Source organism: Scyliorhinus torazame, chromosome 6 (genome assembly GCF_047496885.1).
Source record: "Scyliorhinus torazame isolate Kashiwa2021f chromosome 6, sScyTor2.1, whole genome shotgun sequence".
Lineage (NCBI taxonomy): Eukaryota > Metazoa > Chordata > Chondrichthyes > Carcharhiniformes > Scyliorhinidae > Scyliorhinus > Scyliorhinus torazame.
Genome location: NC_092712.1, coordinates 243,456,267 through 243,476,592, shown reverse-complemented (window position 1 = coordinate 243,476,592; position 20,326 = coordinate 243,456,267). Strand labels below are relative to the sequence as shown.

Here is a 20,326-nt window from a genome sequence, read left to right as displayed (position 1 = left end):
CCTACACCTGATGTACCAGAGCATGTGTATGGTGTGCACCAGAGGGTATCCCAGGAACCTCTTCACTAAAGTGCCCAACCGCTGGGATGGTGGAGGGTGTTGGAGACAGCTGTGACAGGAAGTCAGTGTCTTCCTCAGACTCGGGCTCCGTGGTGCCTCGCGTTTTGGGTCTTTGGGTCGATGGCTCCCGTCTGTGGCAGTGTTGTCTTCGCCGCTGGTTAGCAATGGGGAGAGGCCACACCAGATGGACCGACACCAGATGGACCCACCCGATCATCAACAGGTCCTGCAAGACACAAGACACGACGCATGAATAGACCTCGAGCCAGGGGGAGTGGGAGATCAGGGTGGCGTGGGGGTTGTTTGTCAGTTAGGATAGTGTGAGCTGCAGGTGGTGTGGGGGTGAGGGTGAGGGTGGTGTGAGGGTGAGGGTGGTGTGGGGCTGAGGGTGGTGTGAGGGTGCTGTGAGGGTGAGGGTGGTGTGAGGGTGAAGGTGGTGTGAGGGTGCTGTGGGGCTGAGGGTGGGGTGAGGGTGGTGTGAGGGTGAAGGTGGTGTGAGGGTGAAGGTGGTGTGGGGCTGAGGGTGGTGTGAGGGTGAAGGTGGTGTGAGGGTGAGGTGAGGGAGGTGTGGGGGTGAGGGTGGTGTTGGCGGGGGGGGGTGTAAACACGTGTCATGGTTAACCGCGACTAAGCGGGGTCTCACTTCCTCGCCCACGGCCGATCTTCACCCCGGCGACTTCCCGTTCTTCTATCCCACTTCCCATGTCCTGGTCCCACTGCTCAGCCACGGTGAGGGGCCGCAGGTCCGGTGGTCCCTTTCAGTTTTGTCTCATTCCCGGAGGTTATGGGCAGCCTTCTCCTGGGGGGTGCGGGGGAACAGAAAATGACAGTGTTAGAAAATCAGACACATGCAGCCCAAGGGGTGGGTAGCTGGTGGCCTCTGTTGGTAGGCACCTGGTTATGGCGGGCGATATGGGTGCCGGCATGTGGTGCAGGGTGAAGGTTTGGCCGCTCTGCTGGGTGGCGGGGGGGGGGGGGACATGGGTGGGTGGGATAGGGTTGATGCCAGGGACACAGTGCTGCCGTCTCACCCTGGCCCACCTGAGGAGGTCGTGCAGTTTTTTTCTTGCATTGCTGGCCGGTCTGGATGGTGTTGCTGATGCCGCTGACCACCTCTGCCACCTGCACCCAGGCACGGCGATTGGCGGCAGCTGGCAGCCTCCTTCCCAGGCCATGGTACAGGGTGGCCTGTATCTCCTCCACTGCATCAAAAGGGTCTCGAGCTCGACGTTCGTGTACCTTGGTGCCATCTTGTTGGCTGTGACGGTGTGAGTGGGGAGTGAAGAGTGTATGTATGCGGCTGCAGCTTGTCAGCCTCCTGAGTGTCCATCACGAAAAGGCGTATCCTTGGAATCGATGGTGTTTCATGTGGCACCAATGCTAGCCCCTTGATAGTCGCTGAATCGGTGCAGTTGCGGCGCCAGTCTTGGAAGTCAACGAATCCTGCCCTGGTGGCAACAGTTAGTCTCAGGAATGGAGAATCCAGAGAGTGAAAAAAGAGACAGAGAATGTTAGCAAGGTGAGTATTTCCTTGACAATCCAAATCCATAATTGCCACGACATCACATTTCCAAATGGCTATCTGTTCCTGCAACTCAGCAACCTTATTTACCACGTTTTTTGCATTCACAAAAATGGCCAGCTACCATAATTTAGAGCTTCTTCAGGATTCCCTCAACAGAATAAATAGTTTCTCTGCATCAAGTCAATTTTAATTCAACTTTCGCCCTTCATTTAGATGAGCTCTTAATCTCTGCTCAAGTGAATGCAAGCTTAGACTATGAAACCTGTCCCAATAATTCAACTCTTCTAGCTCGAGTGGCTTTTAGTGAAACTGCTGTACAACCATCCAAAGCCCTTGCTGAGATATGGTGACCTGAACTGAGTGCAATATAACCAGAGCTTTATTTAACTTCACCTAATACCTGACCATTTCCTACTCCAGTGCTACCTGTCTCTCCCAATTTTCTGTGCACCTTGGTATCCCTCTTTAATATTACCTCGTGGTTGCCAAGTTAGTTTAAACCTTCTGCAATTGCACCCCAGAAGGAAATTGGTTCTGCCTTCTGTTTAGGTATAATCCATCCAGCCTGTGCATGTTTCATCTCCCCAGAACTGGTCCCAAAGACCTAAGAATCTAAAGTCCCCCGTCTGTAGCATCCCTCCCACCATGCATGTATTTGGTCCATCCTCCAATGTCTATACTCACTTGCCTGTGGTTCTGGGAGTAATCCAAAAATTACTACCAATGAGGTCCTTTTACTAGTTTCCTTCCTAGCTCCCTAAACTCTAACCTTTATTAATCTTTATTATTGTCACAAGTAGGCTTACATTAACACTGCAAATGAAGTTACTGTCGAAACATTCCAGCACCTGTTCGGGTACACAGAGGGAGAATTCAGAATGTCCAATTCACCTAACAACACATCTTTCTGGACTTGTAATTGGAAATTGGAGCCAGGAAACCCATGCAGACACGGGGAGAACGTGCAGACTCCACACACGTGCAGACTCCACACAATCAGTGACCCAAGCCGAGAATTGAACCTGGGACTCTGGCGCTGTGAAGCAACAGTCTTACCACTGTGCTACCGTGCCACCCGTTCTGACAACAGGACCACCATATTCCTCTTTCAGCTTAGTACCATGTGGACTACAACTGCTGGCTGTTTACTCTTCTCCCCTTCAAGGGTGCTCTGCAGCGGCTCAGTGACATTCTTGACCCTAGGGAAGGGAACACGCCATTCTGGATTCATAGCTGCAGCTGCAGAAATACCTCTCTGTTTCCCTTTGATTTGGAGGGAAGGGTTTCTGGCCTTGGGTTGGGTCGAGCCTCAAGGTGCAGAGGGTGACAATGTTAGAAAAGCAGGTTCCTTTAAGAATAAACCAGGTCTTAGTGCTACCGAGTGAATTGAGTGCAAATTATGTTCATTGAAGCTTGTACTTAAGAGTGGGTTTTCCCAGTTGGGATCGACTTCTGGACAGGGAAGAGTAGAAACTAGTATTTGTACTGAACTATAGCATCAAAATAAAACAGTTGTGAATCATTAAATGTCTTCTGCTGCCTAATTTGGTAAATAGATATTCATATGTAAAACAAGTGGTTGGGGGGGGGGCGGTAAGAGTCAGGCCTAGCCACTGCGGGTGGAGATAAGAGATGGGGAGGAGGAAGAGTCACTGTAGGGGTGAAGATATCCCATAGGTTGGGGTGTTCCTATCGAAAGGTCTAGCCCCTGTCGATGGTGGGGGGGTGGGGGGGGGGGGGGGAGTTCTCGAAGAGGGGGTAATCAAGCATAATGGTGGGGTAGTCAGGGAGGGAGTTGGGGAGACCCCTGGAGATCAGAAAGGTGGGGTGCTGGGGACCCTGTGGGGGAAAGTAATTGGGGATGTATGGGAGTCCCGTGGGTTTGTACAATAGTTACTCAGAAGTTCGAAAGGTTTTAATTCTTCCAACTTTTTCTGGGTAACTATTGATCTCACCAAGTCGGAACTATCCGTAGTTTGTGATTGAAGTTGCATTTTCGGATGTTTCCCCAGTGTAAGGAAATTGCCCAGAGAAAGTTTACACTTCTGGGCAGTTGGTATGCAACCCTCAGGTGTGAACTTCCAAACTAGATTCCCCAGTGTATCTTTGGGTAACCGGCCAATATGACACCCTGGAGCTCAGAAATTACAATCCTGTTCCTGTGGCAAAGAGTCTGGCGGCGAAACCAGCGGAGACAGAAATTTGATTATTTTCAGAGCTAGTTGCTGTGATCCCTAAAGTACTGCCTGAGAGGGTGGTCGAAGTAATTCAATTATTACATTTTGTATTGAATTGGATAAATGCTTGGAGGGGAAAATATTGCCGTATTCCCGGGCTATGCGGAAAGTACAGGGAACTCAGTCTAATTAGATAGCTCAACCAAAAAGCCAGCACAGGTACGATGGGCCAAATGGCCTCCTTCTGTGCTACATAATTCTATTCAACTATTAGCCTTTTTGATTATTTCTTGTGCCTGTCCATGAATGTTTAATGGTTTTGTTCCTCCACAGTTCCTAGGTTGCCATCATTTAGAAAATATTCAGATCCAACTTTCTTAGGTTCCAAATGGATGACTTTATTCTTCTTCACGTTGGACTCCATCTGCCAGTCTTACCCACAAATCTGAACTATCAATGTCTCGATAACCTTCTGCTCCCATCCACATTATTTTCTGCACCACCGAACATTGTGTTGTCAGCTCTCCATGCTGCTGTATTAATGCCTTTTTCTTTTTCAAAGTTATTTATAAATAGTGAAAAACTGAGACCACAGTACAAATCCCTGGAGAACATCACTAGTTCCGCCATGCAAGTTAGAGGCTATAAAAATTACCCATAGTTTCAATTACCTAGCTCCTAATCAATATGATGAAAGGTTTTGAAAGAGTGGAGATAAAGAGAGAATATTTCTGCTTGTGGGGATGAGCAAAACTAGGGATCATCAATATAAGATAGTCACCAAGGTTTACTAGCCTAATACCTGGGAAGACAGGACTGACTTATGAGGAGAGAGATTGAATCGGTTAGGATTTTATTTGCTGAAGTTCAGAAGAATGAGGGAGGACCTCATAGAAACCGGTAAAATTGTAACAGTTCTAAACAGAGTAGATGCAGGAAGGATGTTCCCGATAGTGGGTGTGTCCAGCACCAGGGGTCACAGTCTCAGGATACAGGGTAAACCATTTAGGACAGAGGTGAGAAGAAATTTCTTCACCGAGAGAGTGGTGAGCCAGTGGAATTCGTTACCACAGAAATTAGTTGAGGCAAAAACATTGTGGGCGGGATTCTCCGGCCCACTGCGCCCGTTTTCTGGTGCGGCGTGCCCCCGCCGGCAGCAGGATCCTCCATCCCTGCAGCCAGCCAATGAGGTTTCCCATTGTGGGCACCCTCACGCCGTCCGGAAATCTGCAGCCATGAATGCACTGCCAGTGAAGCTGAGGATCCTGCCGAGGAGAATACAGCCCTGTATGGTTTCAGGAAGGCATATGATATAGCTCTTGGGGCAAAAGGATATGTGGGGAAGACAGGAACAAGCTACTAAGTTATAGAGTCATACAGTCATAGAAGGTTATGGCATGAAAACAGGCCCGTCGGCCCAACTTGTCCATGCCGCCCTGTTTTTACCACGAAGCTAGTCCCAATTGCCTACATTTGGCTCATATCCCTCTATACCCATATTTCCCATATAACTGTCTAAATGCTTTTTAAAAGACAAAATTGTACCGGCCCCTACTACTGCCTTCAGCAGCTCGTTCCAGACACTCACCCACTCTGTGTAAAACAAATTGCCCCTCTGGACCCTTTTGCATCTCTCCCCTTTCATCTTAGACCTATGCCCTCTAGTTTTAGACTCCCCTACCTTTGGGAAAAGATGTTGACTATCTACCTTTTCTATGCCCCTCATTATTTTATAGAGTGAGATGATCAGCCATGATCACAATGAATGGCAGAGCAGGCTCGAAGGGTAAAGGGCCTCATCCTGCTCCTAGCTTTGTTTCTAAATCCAATGGGGAACTTAGAAGAAACTTTGTTACCTAAAGAGTGGCTGGAATGTAGAACTCACCACCACAGGGAGTGGCTAAAGGAAACAGTACAGATTCATTTACTGAAAGCTAGGCAAGCATATAAGAGAGAAGGGAATTTTAGAAATAGATTTAGATGAGGAAAAATGGGAAGAAGCTCAAGAGGAGCGTAAATGTCAGCATGTGCTGGTTGGGCAAAATGGCCTGTTTCTGTGGCCTATTTCTGTGCCATATATCTTATGTAATGCTATATGCAATTTTCTAATCATGTCAACACAGAGCCTCCAATAACAGCTCTCTTATTTTTGTTAACAGTACCGTAAATGGAACATTATTGAATGCCCACTGGAAGTCCATATAAATAATATCCATATATACTTCTCTATGTGCCACATCAGTTACATTTTCAAAAACATGAACTCTGTTTATTAGAAAGGGCTTACCCTCTACAAAGCTTCTGGCTCTCTCTGATCAATACCAACCAAAGATTTTTTGACGAAAAGGTCCATGAAAGATACTTCTTGTGAATTATATTAAATGGCCTTATTTGTTTTGCTCCAAATCTGGACAGGAGTACATTGATAAATGAATTCTGCAGTTCGTTCAAATTTTAGGTAATTCTTACCTCAATAAACATGTAGAGCGAGAGAAGCATTACGCCAAGGTTATATATTATTAAGTGAATCCTGAGAGAGAATGCAGGTTTTTCTTTCATATACTTTGTCCCCAGCCATAGAGTGAATAGGTAGAATAGTGTAAGGAGCAATGTAGGTAAATAGGAATCCAGCATAAGCCATCCTTTAACCCTGGGATCTAAAAATGAAAAAGAAAATTGCTTCAGATTGGATCCCTGTGTCACAATTGTTATTATATTAATCCCCAAATATACTGGACAAAACATAACAAAAATCTTCCCGAGCTGTTTCAGAAATTAATCAGCATGAATGTGGACACTTTGTTTGGCCAACATTTCCATTTTATGAATTGATTCCGAGACCTCGCGATGTGAATCCTGTCGATTGTGGCGGGATCAACTTTTAGCAAATCACATATTAGAGTGAAGGCTAGTCTCACTCTAATATGCACTTCCACGATCTACCCAAGGCATGTGATCTAACCCGCTCGCCTTGGAGATCTTGAGCGAGTGTTGTTCAGTGGTGATCTCCACATATGAGGGCCAAATGGAACAGCACTCGCAAGGATCTCCCAAGGGATCAGAGGCCTCCAGGTTCTTGCCCCTTGAGCAGGGTGGCACACTGACAATGCTGGTGCCATCAAGATTCCTGAGTGGCACTGCCAATTGGCAGGGGCACTGCCAGTGTGCCAGGCTAGCAGTGCCAAGGTGAGTTGGGGCTTTGGATGGGTTCGGGTCATGTCAGGGTGTCGAGAGATCGGGTTGCCATTTTTCTCCTTCTTCACTGAGAAGTAAGCAGAGCCCCTCAGTGCAGAAAACAGGACTAAGTGCAGTCCCGCTCCAACATTAACCTTTTTATTTTGAAGTGTGCAATTTGTTTAAGTACGCAACAACTAAATTTTTCTGCGTGCCACACATACATGATAACTTAAATGAGCCAATGAGTTTTCTGCAGGGATCAGTGCTGGGACCTTTGCTGTTTGTGGTATATATAAATTGTTTGGAGGAAAATGTAACTGGTCTGATCAGTAAGTTTGTGGACGAGACAAAGTTTAGTGGAGTTGCCGTTAGCGATGAGGACTGTCAGAGGATACAGCAGGATATAGATCGGTTGAAGACTTGGACGGAGAGATGGCAGATGGCGTTTAATCCGGACAAATGTGAGGTAATGCATTTTGGAAGGTCTAATACAGGTGGGAAATATGCAATAAATGGCAGAACCCTTAAGAGTATTGACAGACAGAGGGACCTGGATGTACAGGTCCACAGGTCACTGAAAGTGGCAAAGCAGGTGGAGAAAGTAGTCAAGAAGGCATAAGGCATGCGCGCCTTCATCGGCCGGGGCATTGAGTATAGAAATTGGCAAGTCATGCTGCAGCTGTATAGAACCTTACTTAGGCCACACTTGGAGTATAGTGTTCTATTCTGGTCGCCGCACTACCAGAAGGATGTGGAGACTTTGCAGAGGGTATAGAAGAGGTTTACCAGGGTGTTGCCTGGCATGGAGGGCATTAGCTTTGAGGAGAGGTTGGATAAATTTGGTTTGTTCTCACTGGAACGACGGAGGTTGAGGGGTGACCTGATAGAAGTCTACAAAGTTATGAGGGACATGGACAGAGTGGATAGTCAGAAGCTTTTTCCCAGGGTGGAAGAGTCAATTACTGTGGGACATAGGTTTAAGGTGTGAGGGGCAAAGTTTAGTGGAGATGTGCGAGGGAAGTCTTTTTACAAAGAGGTGGGTGGGTGTCTGGAACTCGCTTCCAGAGGAGGTGGTGGAAGCAGCTATGATAGTGATGTTTAAGAGACATCTTGACAAATACATGAACATAGAACATAGAAAAATACAGCACAGAACAGGCCCTTCGGCCCACGATGTTGTGCCGAACCTTTGTCCTAGATTAATCATAGATTAACATTGAATTTACAGTGCAGAAGGAGGCCATTCGGCCCTTTGAGTCTGCACCGGCTCTTGGAAAGAGCACCCTACCCAAACTCAACACTTCCACCCAACACCAAGGGCAATTTGGACATTAAGGGCAATTTATCATTGGCCAATTCACCTAACCCGCACATCTTTGGACTGTGGGAGGAAACCGGAGCACCCGGAGGAAACCCACGCAGACACGGGGAGGACGTGCAGACTCCGCACAGACAGTGACCCAAGCCGGAATCGAACCTGGGACCCTGGAGCTGTGGAGCAATTGTGCTATCCACAATGCTACCGTGCTGCCCTTGAGAACAAATAAATCTACACTATCATTTTACTGTAATCCATATACCTATCCAATAGCTGCTTGAAGGTCCCTAATGTTTCCGACTCAACTACTTCCACAGGCAGTGCATTCCATGCCCCCACTACTCGCTGGGTAAAGAACCTACCTCTGATATCCCTCCTATATCTTCCACCTTTTACCTTAAATTTATGTCCCCTTGTAATGGTTTGTTCCACCCGGGGAAAAAGTCTCTGACTGTCTACTCTATCTATTCCCCTGATCATCTTATAAACCTCTATCAAGTTGCCCCTCATCCTTCTCCGTTCTAATGAGAAAAGGCCTAGCACCCTCAACCTTTCCTCGTAAGACCTACTCTCCATTCCAGGCAACATCCTGGTAAATCTTCTTTGCACCTTTTCCAAAGCTTCCACATCCTTCCTAAAATGAGGCGACCAGAACTGTACACAGTACTCCAAATGTGGCCTTACCAAAGTTTTGTACAGCTGCATCATCACCTCACGGCTCTTAAATTCAATCCCTCTGTTAATGAACGCGAGCACACCATAGGCCTTCTTCACAGCTCTATCCACTTGAGTGGCAACTTTCAAAGATGTCTGAACATAGACCCCAAGATCTCTCTGCTCCTCCACATTGCCAAGAACAAATGAGTAGGATGATAATAGAAGGATACAGAACCCGGAAGTGTAGAGGGTTTTAGGTTAGATGGGCAGCATGGGTGATGCAGACTTGTAGGGCCAAAGGGCCTGTTCCTGTGCTGTACCTTTCTTTGTTCTTTAAGTGTACAGCCTGCGGGAGACTTTTGGGTTGCCATGGAATATAACGTGGAAAAATGTGAAGTTATCCTCTTTGGTAGGAAAAACAGAAATGCCAAGTATTTTTGAAATGGTGAGAGATTGGGAAGTGTTGAGGGTTCTTGTTCACAAGTCACTGAAAGCTACCATGCAGGTTTAGCAAACAATTAGGAAGGCAAATAGAATGGTGGCTTTTAATGCAAGAGGATTTAAGTACAGGAATAAGGGCGGGATTCTCCCCTACCCAGCGGGGCGGGGGTTCTGGCGTAATGGAGTGGCGGGAACCACTCCGGCGTCGGGTCGCCCCAAAGGTGCGGAAGTCCCCGCACCTTTAGGGGCCAAGCCCTGACCTTGAGGGGCTCGGCCTGTGCCGGAGTGGTTTGAGCTCCGTCGGCTGGCGGGAAAGGCCTTTGGCGCCACGCCAGCCGGGGCCGATAGGTCTTCACCGGGCGACGCATGCGCGGGAGCGTCAGCGGCTGCTGACGTCATCCCCGCGCATGCGCAGGGGAGGGGGTCTCTTCCGCCTCTGCCATAGTGAAGACCAAGGCAAAGGCGGAAGAAAAGGAGAGTGCCCCCATGGCACAGGCCCGCTCGTGGATCGGTGGGCCCCGGTCTTGGGCCAGGCCACCGTGGGGGCACCCCCCGCGGGGCCAGATCGCCTCGCCATGCCCCCCCAGGACCCTGGAGCCTGCCCGCGCCGCCTTGTCCCGCCGTTCAAAAGGTGGTTTAATCCACGCTGGCGTGACAGGCATTCCAGCAGCGGGACTTCGGCCCATCGCATGCCGGAGAATCGGCGGGGGTGGGCCCGCCGACCGACGCGCCGCGATTCCCGCCCCCGCCGAATCTCTGGTGGCGGAGACTTCGGGACACAGCGGGGACGGGATTCACGCCAGCCCCCGGCGATTCTCCGACCCGGCATGGGGCGGAGAATCCCGCCCAAGATGTCTTGCTGCAAACTCAGACAGCCTTGGTGAGACTGCACCTGGTGTATTATGTAGTTTTGGCCACAGAGGGAGTGCAATGAAGATTTACCAGACTGACCTTTGTGATGGCAGAATTGTTCCTATGGGGGAAGAATGAGGGGACTGGGGCGGCACGATAGCACAGTGTTTAGCACTGCTGCCTCACAGCACCAGGAACGGGGGTTCGATTCCAGCCTTGGGTGACTGGCTTGTCGAGTTTGCACGTTCGCCCTGTGCCTCTGTTTCCTCCGGGTGTTCTGCTTTCTTCCCACAATCCAATGGTGTACAGATTCGGTGGAATGGCCATCTAAATTTCCCCTTAGTGTCAAAAGGTTAGGTGGGGATACGAGGATAAGGAGGGAACGTGGGCCTAGGCAGGGTGCTCTTTCAGAGGATCGGTGCAGTCCCCTTCTGTCTTTTCTCGTGTGATAGTCCTGCCATCCCGGGAATCATTAAATTGAGGAAAACATAATAAATAATAATGAATAAGATATATGACTAGTTCAACCCGAATAGGTATTGCCTATTATCCCCCAAATCTATGCCAGAATCACAAAATAATTCAACAGTTATATTAAACTTGAAATTATAATTCTAATGTACCTTTTTCTGATACATTGGCCTGGATTTTCACAGTCAGGATACCTTGAAAAATGGTGGGCAGGGCCCAATTCCAGGATTCTATACCCCATTCCAGGGGGAGTGCTTTTAAAGGGTGTAGGTTGTTTCCTGCCAAAAGCCCGCCCGTGCTCCCGACCTGTCCGGCTCCATTGTGGAGACAGGCATGTCATACACCCCTGCAATTTTCATGGAGCCAGGACTGTTTTTTTAAAGAGTTGTAGTTCATGGTTGCGCAGAGGAGTCATGAATCCTCGACTGCAGCAGGGACATTTTAAAAGGTAAATGTAAAAGGTCCTCCTCATGCCCTCTTGCCATGCTCAGCCCTTCCACCTACACTCCCCCGTGCAAAGCTCTGCCATTCCACCCACTTGACTGCACCCCTTCCCCGATTCAGTAGAATGTGTAAAAAAAACTATGACGAGAATTTTCCATTCCGGACCTTAGTCCTGTGGCAGGGACGGGAACCAGGAGTGTTTCACACAACGGAGGCCGATGGGAATTTGTGCCAAAGTTGCGTGATGCTGGGCTCATTAATTATGCAGTCAAGGGATTTCCCAATACATTATGCCACCGGGTAGGCTGGATGACCCGGGTGCCATATTTAAAAGGCGCTAAGACATGAACCTCTTTGTCGTGATTCCACCATGGATGGAGACGCCTGGCGACCCCAGGGAGTTTTTGCACCCAGGGTCAGTGATGCTTCCCTCAATGTGCTTCTCAATGCAGTGGAGGCCAAGAGGGGCATCCTGCACCCTGAAGATAGAAGGAGGAGGCTGAGCTGTGTGACCAGCCCTGCTTGGGAGGAAGTCGCCAGGGTGGTCAGTGCCCACAGCCACCACCAGAGGACTGCCCTGCAGTTCTAGAAATGGATAAATTACCATCCATGCTGCCATGGTAAGTGAATCCTCAACTGGTCACATTCACCTCACTGAATGGTAGAGAGGACATGGGGCCTCAGTGGAACCCATGCATAAAAGGGCTACTCAATGTGACACAGTAATGCCTCATAGCCCCATGGCGGTTTATCTAAGCTGCAGGTGTAGAGGATGAGGGTGGTGAAGGGGAGTGTTAGGCACTGACAATATCAGCTAGCACCACTTATGACCTGCCTCTCATAGCCATATCTTTCTATTTGCATGGGCTCACCCCTCTGGAAGGCAACCTGCAGTGCAACAGTCACATGGCACACAATCCAATGGGTTATTTGTAAGACTGGAAGTATGAAAAAAATACATGAAACCATCTTCTCTCTTTACACAAGGAAAATTATGGCACAAAGGGGGAGAGATAAAGAAGATTTTGACGACTTCCGGGTGCGGCGATGACCAGCTGAGTCGCACGTTTCGGCAGCTCCCTGTGAAACGGACTTTTGGGCTCTTGATAGGAGCCCCAACGGCAATTTTGACGGCTAAAAACACTGTGCGGTAAACCAGAAGGGAATCCCCCCTGGATACGGATGGAAAAAGGAGGAGAGAGTGGCCAGATTGCAGTGGATCCTTTAGAACAGCGGCAAGGAAGGCAAGCAAAAACCAAGATGGCGTCGGAAGGTGGCAGTTTAACATGGGGCCCTGAACAACAAGAGTTCTTGAAATGCTGTGTGGAAGAGATAAAAAAGGAAATGAAGAAAGAGCTGTTGGCCCCGATACTACAGGCGATCGAAGGGCTAAAGGAGGAACAAAAGACCCAGGAGCGGGAGCTTCGGGTCGTGAAGGCAAAGGCAGCCGAGAATGAGGACGATATACAGGGCCTGGTGGTGAAGACGGAGACGCAGGAGGCACATCAGAAACGATGTGTGGAAAGGTTGGAGGCACTGGAAAACAACGCAAGGAGGAACAACCTGAGGATTCTTGGTCTTCCTGAAGGTGTGGAGGGAGCGGACGTCGGGGCATATGTGAGCACGATGCTGCACTCGTTAATGGGAGCGGAGGCCCCGGCGGGTCCGTTGGAGGTGGAGGGAGCATACCGAGTGATGGCGCGAGGACCGAGAGCAGGAGACATTCCCAGAGCCATAGTGGTGAGATTCCTCCGTTTTAAGGATAGAGAAATGGTCCTTAGATGGGCGAAGAAAACTCGGAGCAGTAAATGGGAGAACGCGGTGATCCGCGTTTATCAAGACTGGAGTGCGGAGGTGGCGAGAAGGAGGGAGAGCTTTAATTGGGCCAAGGCAGTGCTTCATAAAAAGAAGATAAAATTTGGAATGCTGTAACCGGCAAGACTGTGGGTCACATATCGAGGGAGGCACCACTACTTTGAGACGGCGGATGAAGCGTGGACTTTTATTGTGGAAGAAAAACTGGAATGAGCGGGTTATTAAAAAGAACGTTTGAACAAAGTGGTGGGGCGAATGTGGGGGGCAAAGAGGGGTTTTATGTACTAATCCTGCGATGTGGTAACTTTTCTCTCTCCCACAGGTGGTGATGGGGGAGGAGGGGAGGTGGAGGAGATGGGGCGTTGGCCATTGGGGGCGGGGCCAAGGGAGAAGCGCGGGCTTGGTTCCCGCGCTATGATAATCATGGCGGGAATAGAGAAGCAGGAAGGAGGGGGCGTCGCACGGTGCGAGCCGAGGTCACGGGGGGAAGCCGAGGTCAGCCAGAGTTTGCTGACTTCTGGGAGCAACATGGGGGGAGTAATTACGCTAGCGGGGGATCTAGCGGGGGGGGGTGGGAGGGGGGAATTACTGGGTTGCTGCTGCTGGGGAGAGGGGGGAGCTGGTATGGGAGAGGATGGGCGGGGGGGCACCGCCTGGGGGAGATACAGCTGCGTGGGAACTGGGTGAGGAGCTGGAAAAAGGTGATGGCTAATCGACAAGGGGGGGGGTAGGAAGCCCCCCAACTCGGCTGATCACGTGGAACGTGAGAGGGCTGAACGGGCCGATAAAGAGGGCACGGGTACTCGCACACCTTAAGAAACTTAAGGCAGATGTGGTTATGTTACAGGAAACGCACCTGAAACTGATAGACCAGGTTAGGCTACGCAAAGGATGGGTGGGGCAGGTGTTCCATTCGGGGCTAGATGCGAAAAACAGGGGGGTGGCTATATTAGTGGGGAAGCGGGTAATGTTCGAGGCAAAGACAATAGTGGCGGATAAAGGGGGCAGATACGTGATGGTGAGTGGCAAACTACAGGGGGAGACGGTGGTTTTGGTAAACGTATATGCCCCGAACTGGGATGATGCCAATTTTATGAGGCGGATGCTAGGACGCATTCCGGACCTAGAGATGGGAAAGCTGATAATGGGGGGAGATTTTAATACGGTGTTGGAACCAGGGCTGGATAGGTCGAAGTCCAGGACTGGAAGGAGGCCGGCAGCAGCCAAGGTGCTTAAAGATTTTATGGAGCAGATGGGAGGTGTAGACCCGTGGAGATTTAGCAGACCTAGGAGTAAGGAGTTCTCGTTTTTCTCCTATGTCCATAAAGTCTACTCGCGAATAGACTTTTTTGTGCTGGGTAGGGCATTGATCCCGAAGGTGAGGGGAACGGAGTATACGGCTATAGCCATTTCGGATCACGCTCCACACTGGGTGGACTTGGAGATAGGGGAGGAAACAGGAGGGCGCCCACCCTGGAGAATGGACATGGGACTAATGGCAGATGAGGGGGTGTGTCTAAGGGTGAGGGGGTGCATTGAAAAGTACTTGGAACTCAATGATAATGGGGAGGTCCAGGTGGGAGTGGTCTGGGAGGCGTTGAAGGCGGTGGTTAGAGGGGAGCTGATATCAATAAGGGCACATAAAGGGAAGCAGGAGAGTAAGGAACGGGAGCGGTTGCTGCAAGAACTTTTGAGGGTGGACAGACAATATGCGGAAGCACCGGAGGAGGGACTGTACAGGGAAAGGCAAAGGCTACATGTAGAATTTGACTTGCTGACTACAGGCACTGCAGAGGCACAATGGAGGAAGGCACAGGGTGCACAGTACGAATATGGGGAGAAGGCGAGCAGGTTGCTGGCACACCAATTGAGGAAAAGGGGAGCAGCGAGGGAAATAGGGGGAGTGAGGGATGAGGAAGGAGAGATGGAGCGGGGAGCGGAGAGAGTGAATGGAGTGTTCAAGACATTTTATAAAAAATTATATGAAGCTCAACCCCCGGATGGGAGGGAGAGAATGATGGGCTTCTTGGATCGGCTGGAATTTCCCAAGGTGGAAGAGCAGGAAAGGGTGGGACTGGGAGCACAGATCGAGGTAGAAGAAGTGGTGAAAGGAATTAGGAGCATGCAGGCGGGAAAGGCCCCGGGACCGGATGGATTCCCAGTCGAATTCTATAGAAAATATGTGGACTTGCTCGCCCCGGTACTGACGAGGACCTTTAATGAGGCAAAGGAAAGGGGACAACTGCCCCCGACTATGTCTGAAGCAACGATATCGCTCCTCTTAAAGAAGGAAAAGGACCCGCTACAATGCGGGTCCTATAGACCTATTTCCCTCCTAAATGTAGATGCCAAGGTCCTGGCCAAGGTAATGGCAATGAGAATAGAGGAATGTGTCCCGGGGGTGGTCCACGAGGACCAAACTGGGTTTGTGAAGGGGAGACAGCTGAACACGAATATACGGAGGTTGTTAGGGGTAATGATGATGGCCCCACCAGAGGGAGAAACGGAGATAGTAGTGGCGATGGATGCCGAGAAAGCATTTGATAGAGTGGAGTGGGATTATTTGTGGGAGGTGTTGAGGAGATTTGGTTTTGGAGAGGGGTATGTTAGATGGGTGCAGCTGTTGTATAGGGCCCCAGTGGCGAGCGTGGTCACGAATGGACGGGGATCTGCATATTTTCGGCTCCATAGAGGGACAAGGCAGGGATGCCCTCTGTCCCCATTATTGTTTGCACTGGCGATTGAGCCCCTGGCGATAGCGTTGAGGGGTTCCAAGAAGTGGAGGGGAGTACTTAGGGGAGGAGAAGAGCACCGGGACTCTTTGTATGCGGACGATTTGCTACTATACGTGGCGGACCCGGCGGAGGGGATGCCAGAAATAATGCGGATACTTGGGGAGTTTGGGGATTTTTCAGGGTATAAATTGAACATGGGGAAAAGTGAGTTGTTTGTGGTGCATCCAGGGGAGCAGAGTAGAGAAATAGAGGACCTACCGCTGAGGAAGGTAACAAGGGACTTTCGTTACCTGGGGATCCAGATAGCTAAGAATTGGGGCACATTGCACAGGTTAAATTTAACGCGGTTGGTGGAACAGATGGAGGAGGATTTCAAGAGATGGGATATGGTATCCCTGTCAATGGCAGGGAGGGTGCAGGCGGTTAAGATGGTGGTCCTCCCGAGATTCCTCTTTGTGTTTCAGTGCCTCCCGGTGGTGATCACGAAGGCTTTTTTTAAAAGGATTGAAAAGAGCATCATGGGTTTTGTGTGGGCCGGGAAGACCCCGAGAGTGAGGAAGGGATTCTTACAGCGTAGCAGGGATAGGGGGGGGGCTGGCACTACCGAGCCTAAGTGAGTATTATTGGGCCGCTAATATTTCAATGGTGAGTAAGTGGATGGGAGAGGAGGAGGGAGCGGCGTAGAAGAGATTAGAGAGGGCGTCCTGTAGGGGGACTAGCCTACAGGCTATGGTGACAGCCCCATTGCCGTTCTCACCGAGGAACTACACCACAAGCCCGGTGGTGGTGGCTACACTGAAGATTTGGGGACAGTGGAGACGGCATAGGGGAAAGACTGGAGCCTTGGGGGGGTCCCCGATAAGAAACAACCATAGGTTTGCCCCGGGGGGAATGGATGGGGGATATGGAATGTGGCAAAGAGCAGGAATAACGCAACTGAAAGATCTGTTTGTGGATGGGAAGTTCGCGAGTCTGGGAGCGCTGACCGAGAAATATGGGTTGCCCCAAGGGAATGCATTCAGGTATATGCAACTGAGGGCTTTTGCGAGGCAACAGGTGAGGGAATTCCCGCAGCTCCCGACACAAGAGGTGCAGGACAGAGTGATCTCAAAGACATGGGTGGGGGATGGTAAGGTGTCAGATATATATAGGGAAATGAGGGACGAAGGGGAGACTATGGTAGATGAACTAAAAGGGAAATGGGAAGAAGAGCTGTGGGAGGAGATCGAGGAGGGGCTGTGGGCAGATGCCCTAAGCAGGGTAAACTCATCGTCCTCGTGTGCCAGGCTAAGCCTGATTCAGTTTAAGGTATTACACAGGGCACATATGACTGGAGCACGGCTCAGTACATTTTTTGGGGTGGAGGATAGGTGTGCGAAGTGCTCGAGAAGCCCAGCGAATCATACCCATATGTTTTGGTCATGCCCGGCACTACAGAGGTTTTGGATGGGGGTGACAAAGGTGCTTTCAAAAGTAGTAGGAGTCCGGGTCGAACCAAGCTGGGGGTTGGCTATATTTGGGGTTGCACAAGAGCCGGGAGTGCAGGAGGCGAGAGAGGCCGATGTTTTGGCCTTTGCGTCCCTAGTAGCCCGGCGCAGGATATTGCTAATGTGGAAAGAAGCCAAGCCCCCGGGGGTGGAGACCTGGATAAATGACATGGCGGGGTTTATAAAGCTAGAGCGCATTAAGTTCGTCCTAAGGGGGTCGGCTCAAGGGTTCACCAGGCGGTGGCAACCGTTCGTCGAATACCTCGCAGAAAGATAGACGGAATGGGAAAAAGAAGGCAGCAGCAGCAGCCCAGGATCGGGGGGGGGGGGAGGAGGAACCAGAAGGACTCTCAGGGTTGTTAATATATACTGTATAGTATGTATAGGTCGTTGCTACAGATAATTATATATTGGACTGTTAATTTATATTTTTGGAGAGTGTTACTTGTGACAAGGCAGTTGCCAATTAGGGCTAGTTTTCATTTTTGTTATTTATTATTTATTCATTTTTTGTTTATAAAATAGGTCATTGTTATTTGTGTTGTTATAATATTGTGTAAAGGATGCACAATGTACTGTGTTGGTTGACCAAAAATTTTCAATAAAATATTTAATAAAAAAAAAGAAGATTTTGACAACTGAGCTGAGGAACCTTAGGGAGTTCAAGGAACAAGCAGCAGGGCTAGCAGCAGAGGAACTGGACCAAAGCTGTACAAAAGGAAAGATCAGCCTCCATACAGTCAGGATCCATGCATAATTTAGACACTTGGAAACCGGAGGCAGCTCATTCAGTCACCTGATCCGTCCTCTGTCACTTATAGGTACCAGCAGGAAGAGGGAGGTCCAGCAGTACTTCAGTCCACAGAGGATTGAGGACATTCCAGTGAGTTCTCCCAGTGAGCCAGAGAAGACAGAGCCAGGAGTGAGACACAGCTAAGAGTGAGTTTGGGAATTTGAATCTAGGTGGGAATTCAAAGCTGGGTTGGGAGGAGGTGCTTTTTATCTTTGGTAAGTGACTGGTAAGTAGTGTTTCTGTTTTTCTGTTTCTTTTCATTGGTATATTTATTTATTTTGTTCTTCGTTGTTTATTTATTTATTTAATTTTTGGGGGGTAAATTGTAATTGTTGAAGTTAACCGAAGGTTTAAGACATGGCAGGGGATCTCAGACCCGTGCCATGCTCCTCGTGTGCTTTGTGGAAGCTCAGGGACATGTCCACTGTCCCTGGCTCCTTCACGTGCAAGAAGTATGTCCAGTTGCAGCTCCTGTTAGACCGCTTGACGGCTCTGGAGCTGCGGATGGACTCACTTTGGAGCATCCGCGATGCTGAGGACGTCGTGGATAGCACGTTTAGCGAGTTGGTCACACCGCAGGTGAAAGGTACTGAGGGAGATAGAAAATGGGTGACCAAAAGACAGAGCAAGAGTAGGAAGGCAGTGCAGGTGTCCTCTGCGGTCATCTCCCTGCAAAACAGATATACCGCTTTGGATACTGTTGAGGGAGATGGCTCACCAGGGGAAGGCAGCAGAAGCCAGGTTCATGGCACCGTGGCTGGCTCTGCTGCGCAGCTGGGCAGGGAGAAGAATGGCAGGGCTATAGTGATAGGGGACTCAATTGTAAGGGGAATAGACAGGCGGTTCTGCGGACGCAATCGAGACTCCAGGATAGTATGTTGCCTCCCTGGTGCAAGGGTCAACGATGCCTCGGAGCGGCTGCAGGACATTCTGGGGGGGAGGGTGAACAGCCAGCTGTCGTGGTGCACATAGGCACCAACGATATAGGTAAAAAACAGGACAAAGTCCTACAAGCTGAATTTAGGGAGCAAGGAGTTAAACTAAAAAGTAGGACCTCAAAGGTAGTAATCTCAGGATTGCTACCAGTGCCATGAGCTAGTCAGAGTAGGAATGTCAGGATAGAGAGGATGAATGCGTGGCTCGAGAGATGGTGCAAGAGGGAGGGATTCAAATTCCTGGGACATTGGAACCGGTTCTGGGGGAGGTGGGACCAGTACAAACCGGACGGTCTGCACCTGGGCAGGACTGGAACCGATGTCCTAGGGGTGTTTGCTAGAGCTGTTGGGGAGAGTTTAAACTAATGTGGCAGGGGGATGGGAACCGATGCAGGAAGTTGGAAGGTAGTAAAACAGGGACAGAAATAAAAGGCAGTAAGGGGGAAAGTGTGAGGCAGAGAAGCCATAGTCAAAAATCAAAAAGGGCGACAGTACAAGGTACAGTGACTGAGGGGAGCTCAGTGAATAGGACAAAGAATACTAAAAGAAATAAAACGGGAAATGAAAACATTAATGGTAAGCGACGCGGCAGGTTGTTACATGAAGATATGGGTTCAACGACAAGGAAAATTAGGAGAAAGGTTAAGAGGAAATATAACTTAGGAGAGGTTACTGATCGAGGTGTTAAGATTCAGAACAGAGGTAAAAAAGCCAACATAAGTGTACTTTACCTGAATGCTCGTAGTATTCGGAATAAGGTAAATGAGTTGATGGCACAAATCATCGTGAATGACTATGATTTAGTGGCCATTACTGAAACATGGTTAAAGGATGGTCATGACTGGGAGTTAAATATCCGAAGGTATCAAACTTTTCGGAAGGACAGAGTGGATGGTAAGGGAGGTGGTGTAGCTCTGTTATTTAAGGATGACATCCGGGCAACAGTAAGGGATGACATCGGTGCTATGGAGGATAAGGTTGAATCCATTTGGGTGGAAATCGGGAACAATAAGGCGAAAAAGTCACTGATAGGAGTAAGCTATAGGCCACCAAATAGTAACATTATGGTGGGGCAGGCAATAAACAAATAAATAACTGATGCATGTAGAAATGGTACAGCAGTTATCATGGGGGATTTTAATCTGCATGTCGATTGGTTTAACCAGGTCGGTCAAGGCAGCCTTGAGGAGCAGTTTATAGAATGTACCTGCGATAGTTTCCTAGAACAGTATGTAATGGAACCTACAAGGGAACAAGCGGTCCTAGATCTGGTCCTGAGAAATGAGACAGGATTGATTCAGGATCTCATAGTTAGGGATCCTCTCGGAAGGAGCGATCACAATATGGTGGAATTTAAAATACAGATGGAGGGTGAGAAGGTAAAATCAAGCACTAGTGTTTTGTGCTTAAACAAAGACGATTACAATGGGATGAGAGAA

The 20,326-nt window shown here is 49.3% G+C and overlaps 1 protein-coding gene across 2 annotated transcripts in view; it reads right to left on the bottom strand.

The window, feature by feature from the left end:
- The window catches only part of elovl2 (ELOVL fatty acid elongase 2), a 252,698-nt gene that overhangs the window by 72,953 nt on the left and 159,419 nt on the right, over window positions 1–20,326 (bottom strand). For both annotated transcript variants that reach the window (XM_072509548.1, XM_072509549.1), the window contains one exon: window positions 6,232–6,419. In XM_072509548.1, coding sequence (XP_072365649.1) covers window positions 6,232–6,419 — 188 coding nt within the window. The remainder of the gene's footprint in view (window positions 1–6,231; window positions 6,420–20,326) is intronic.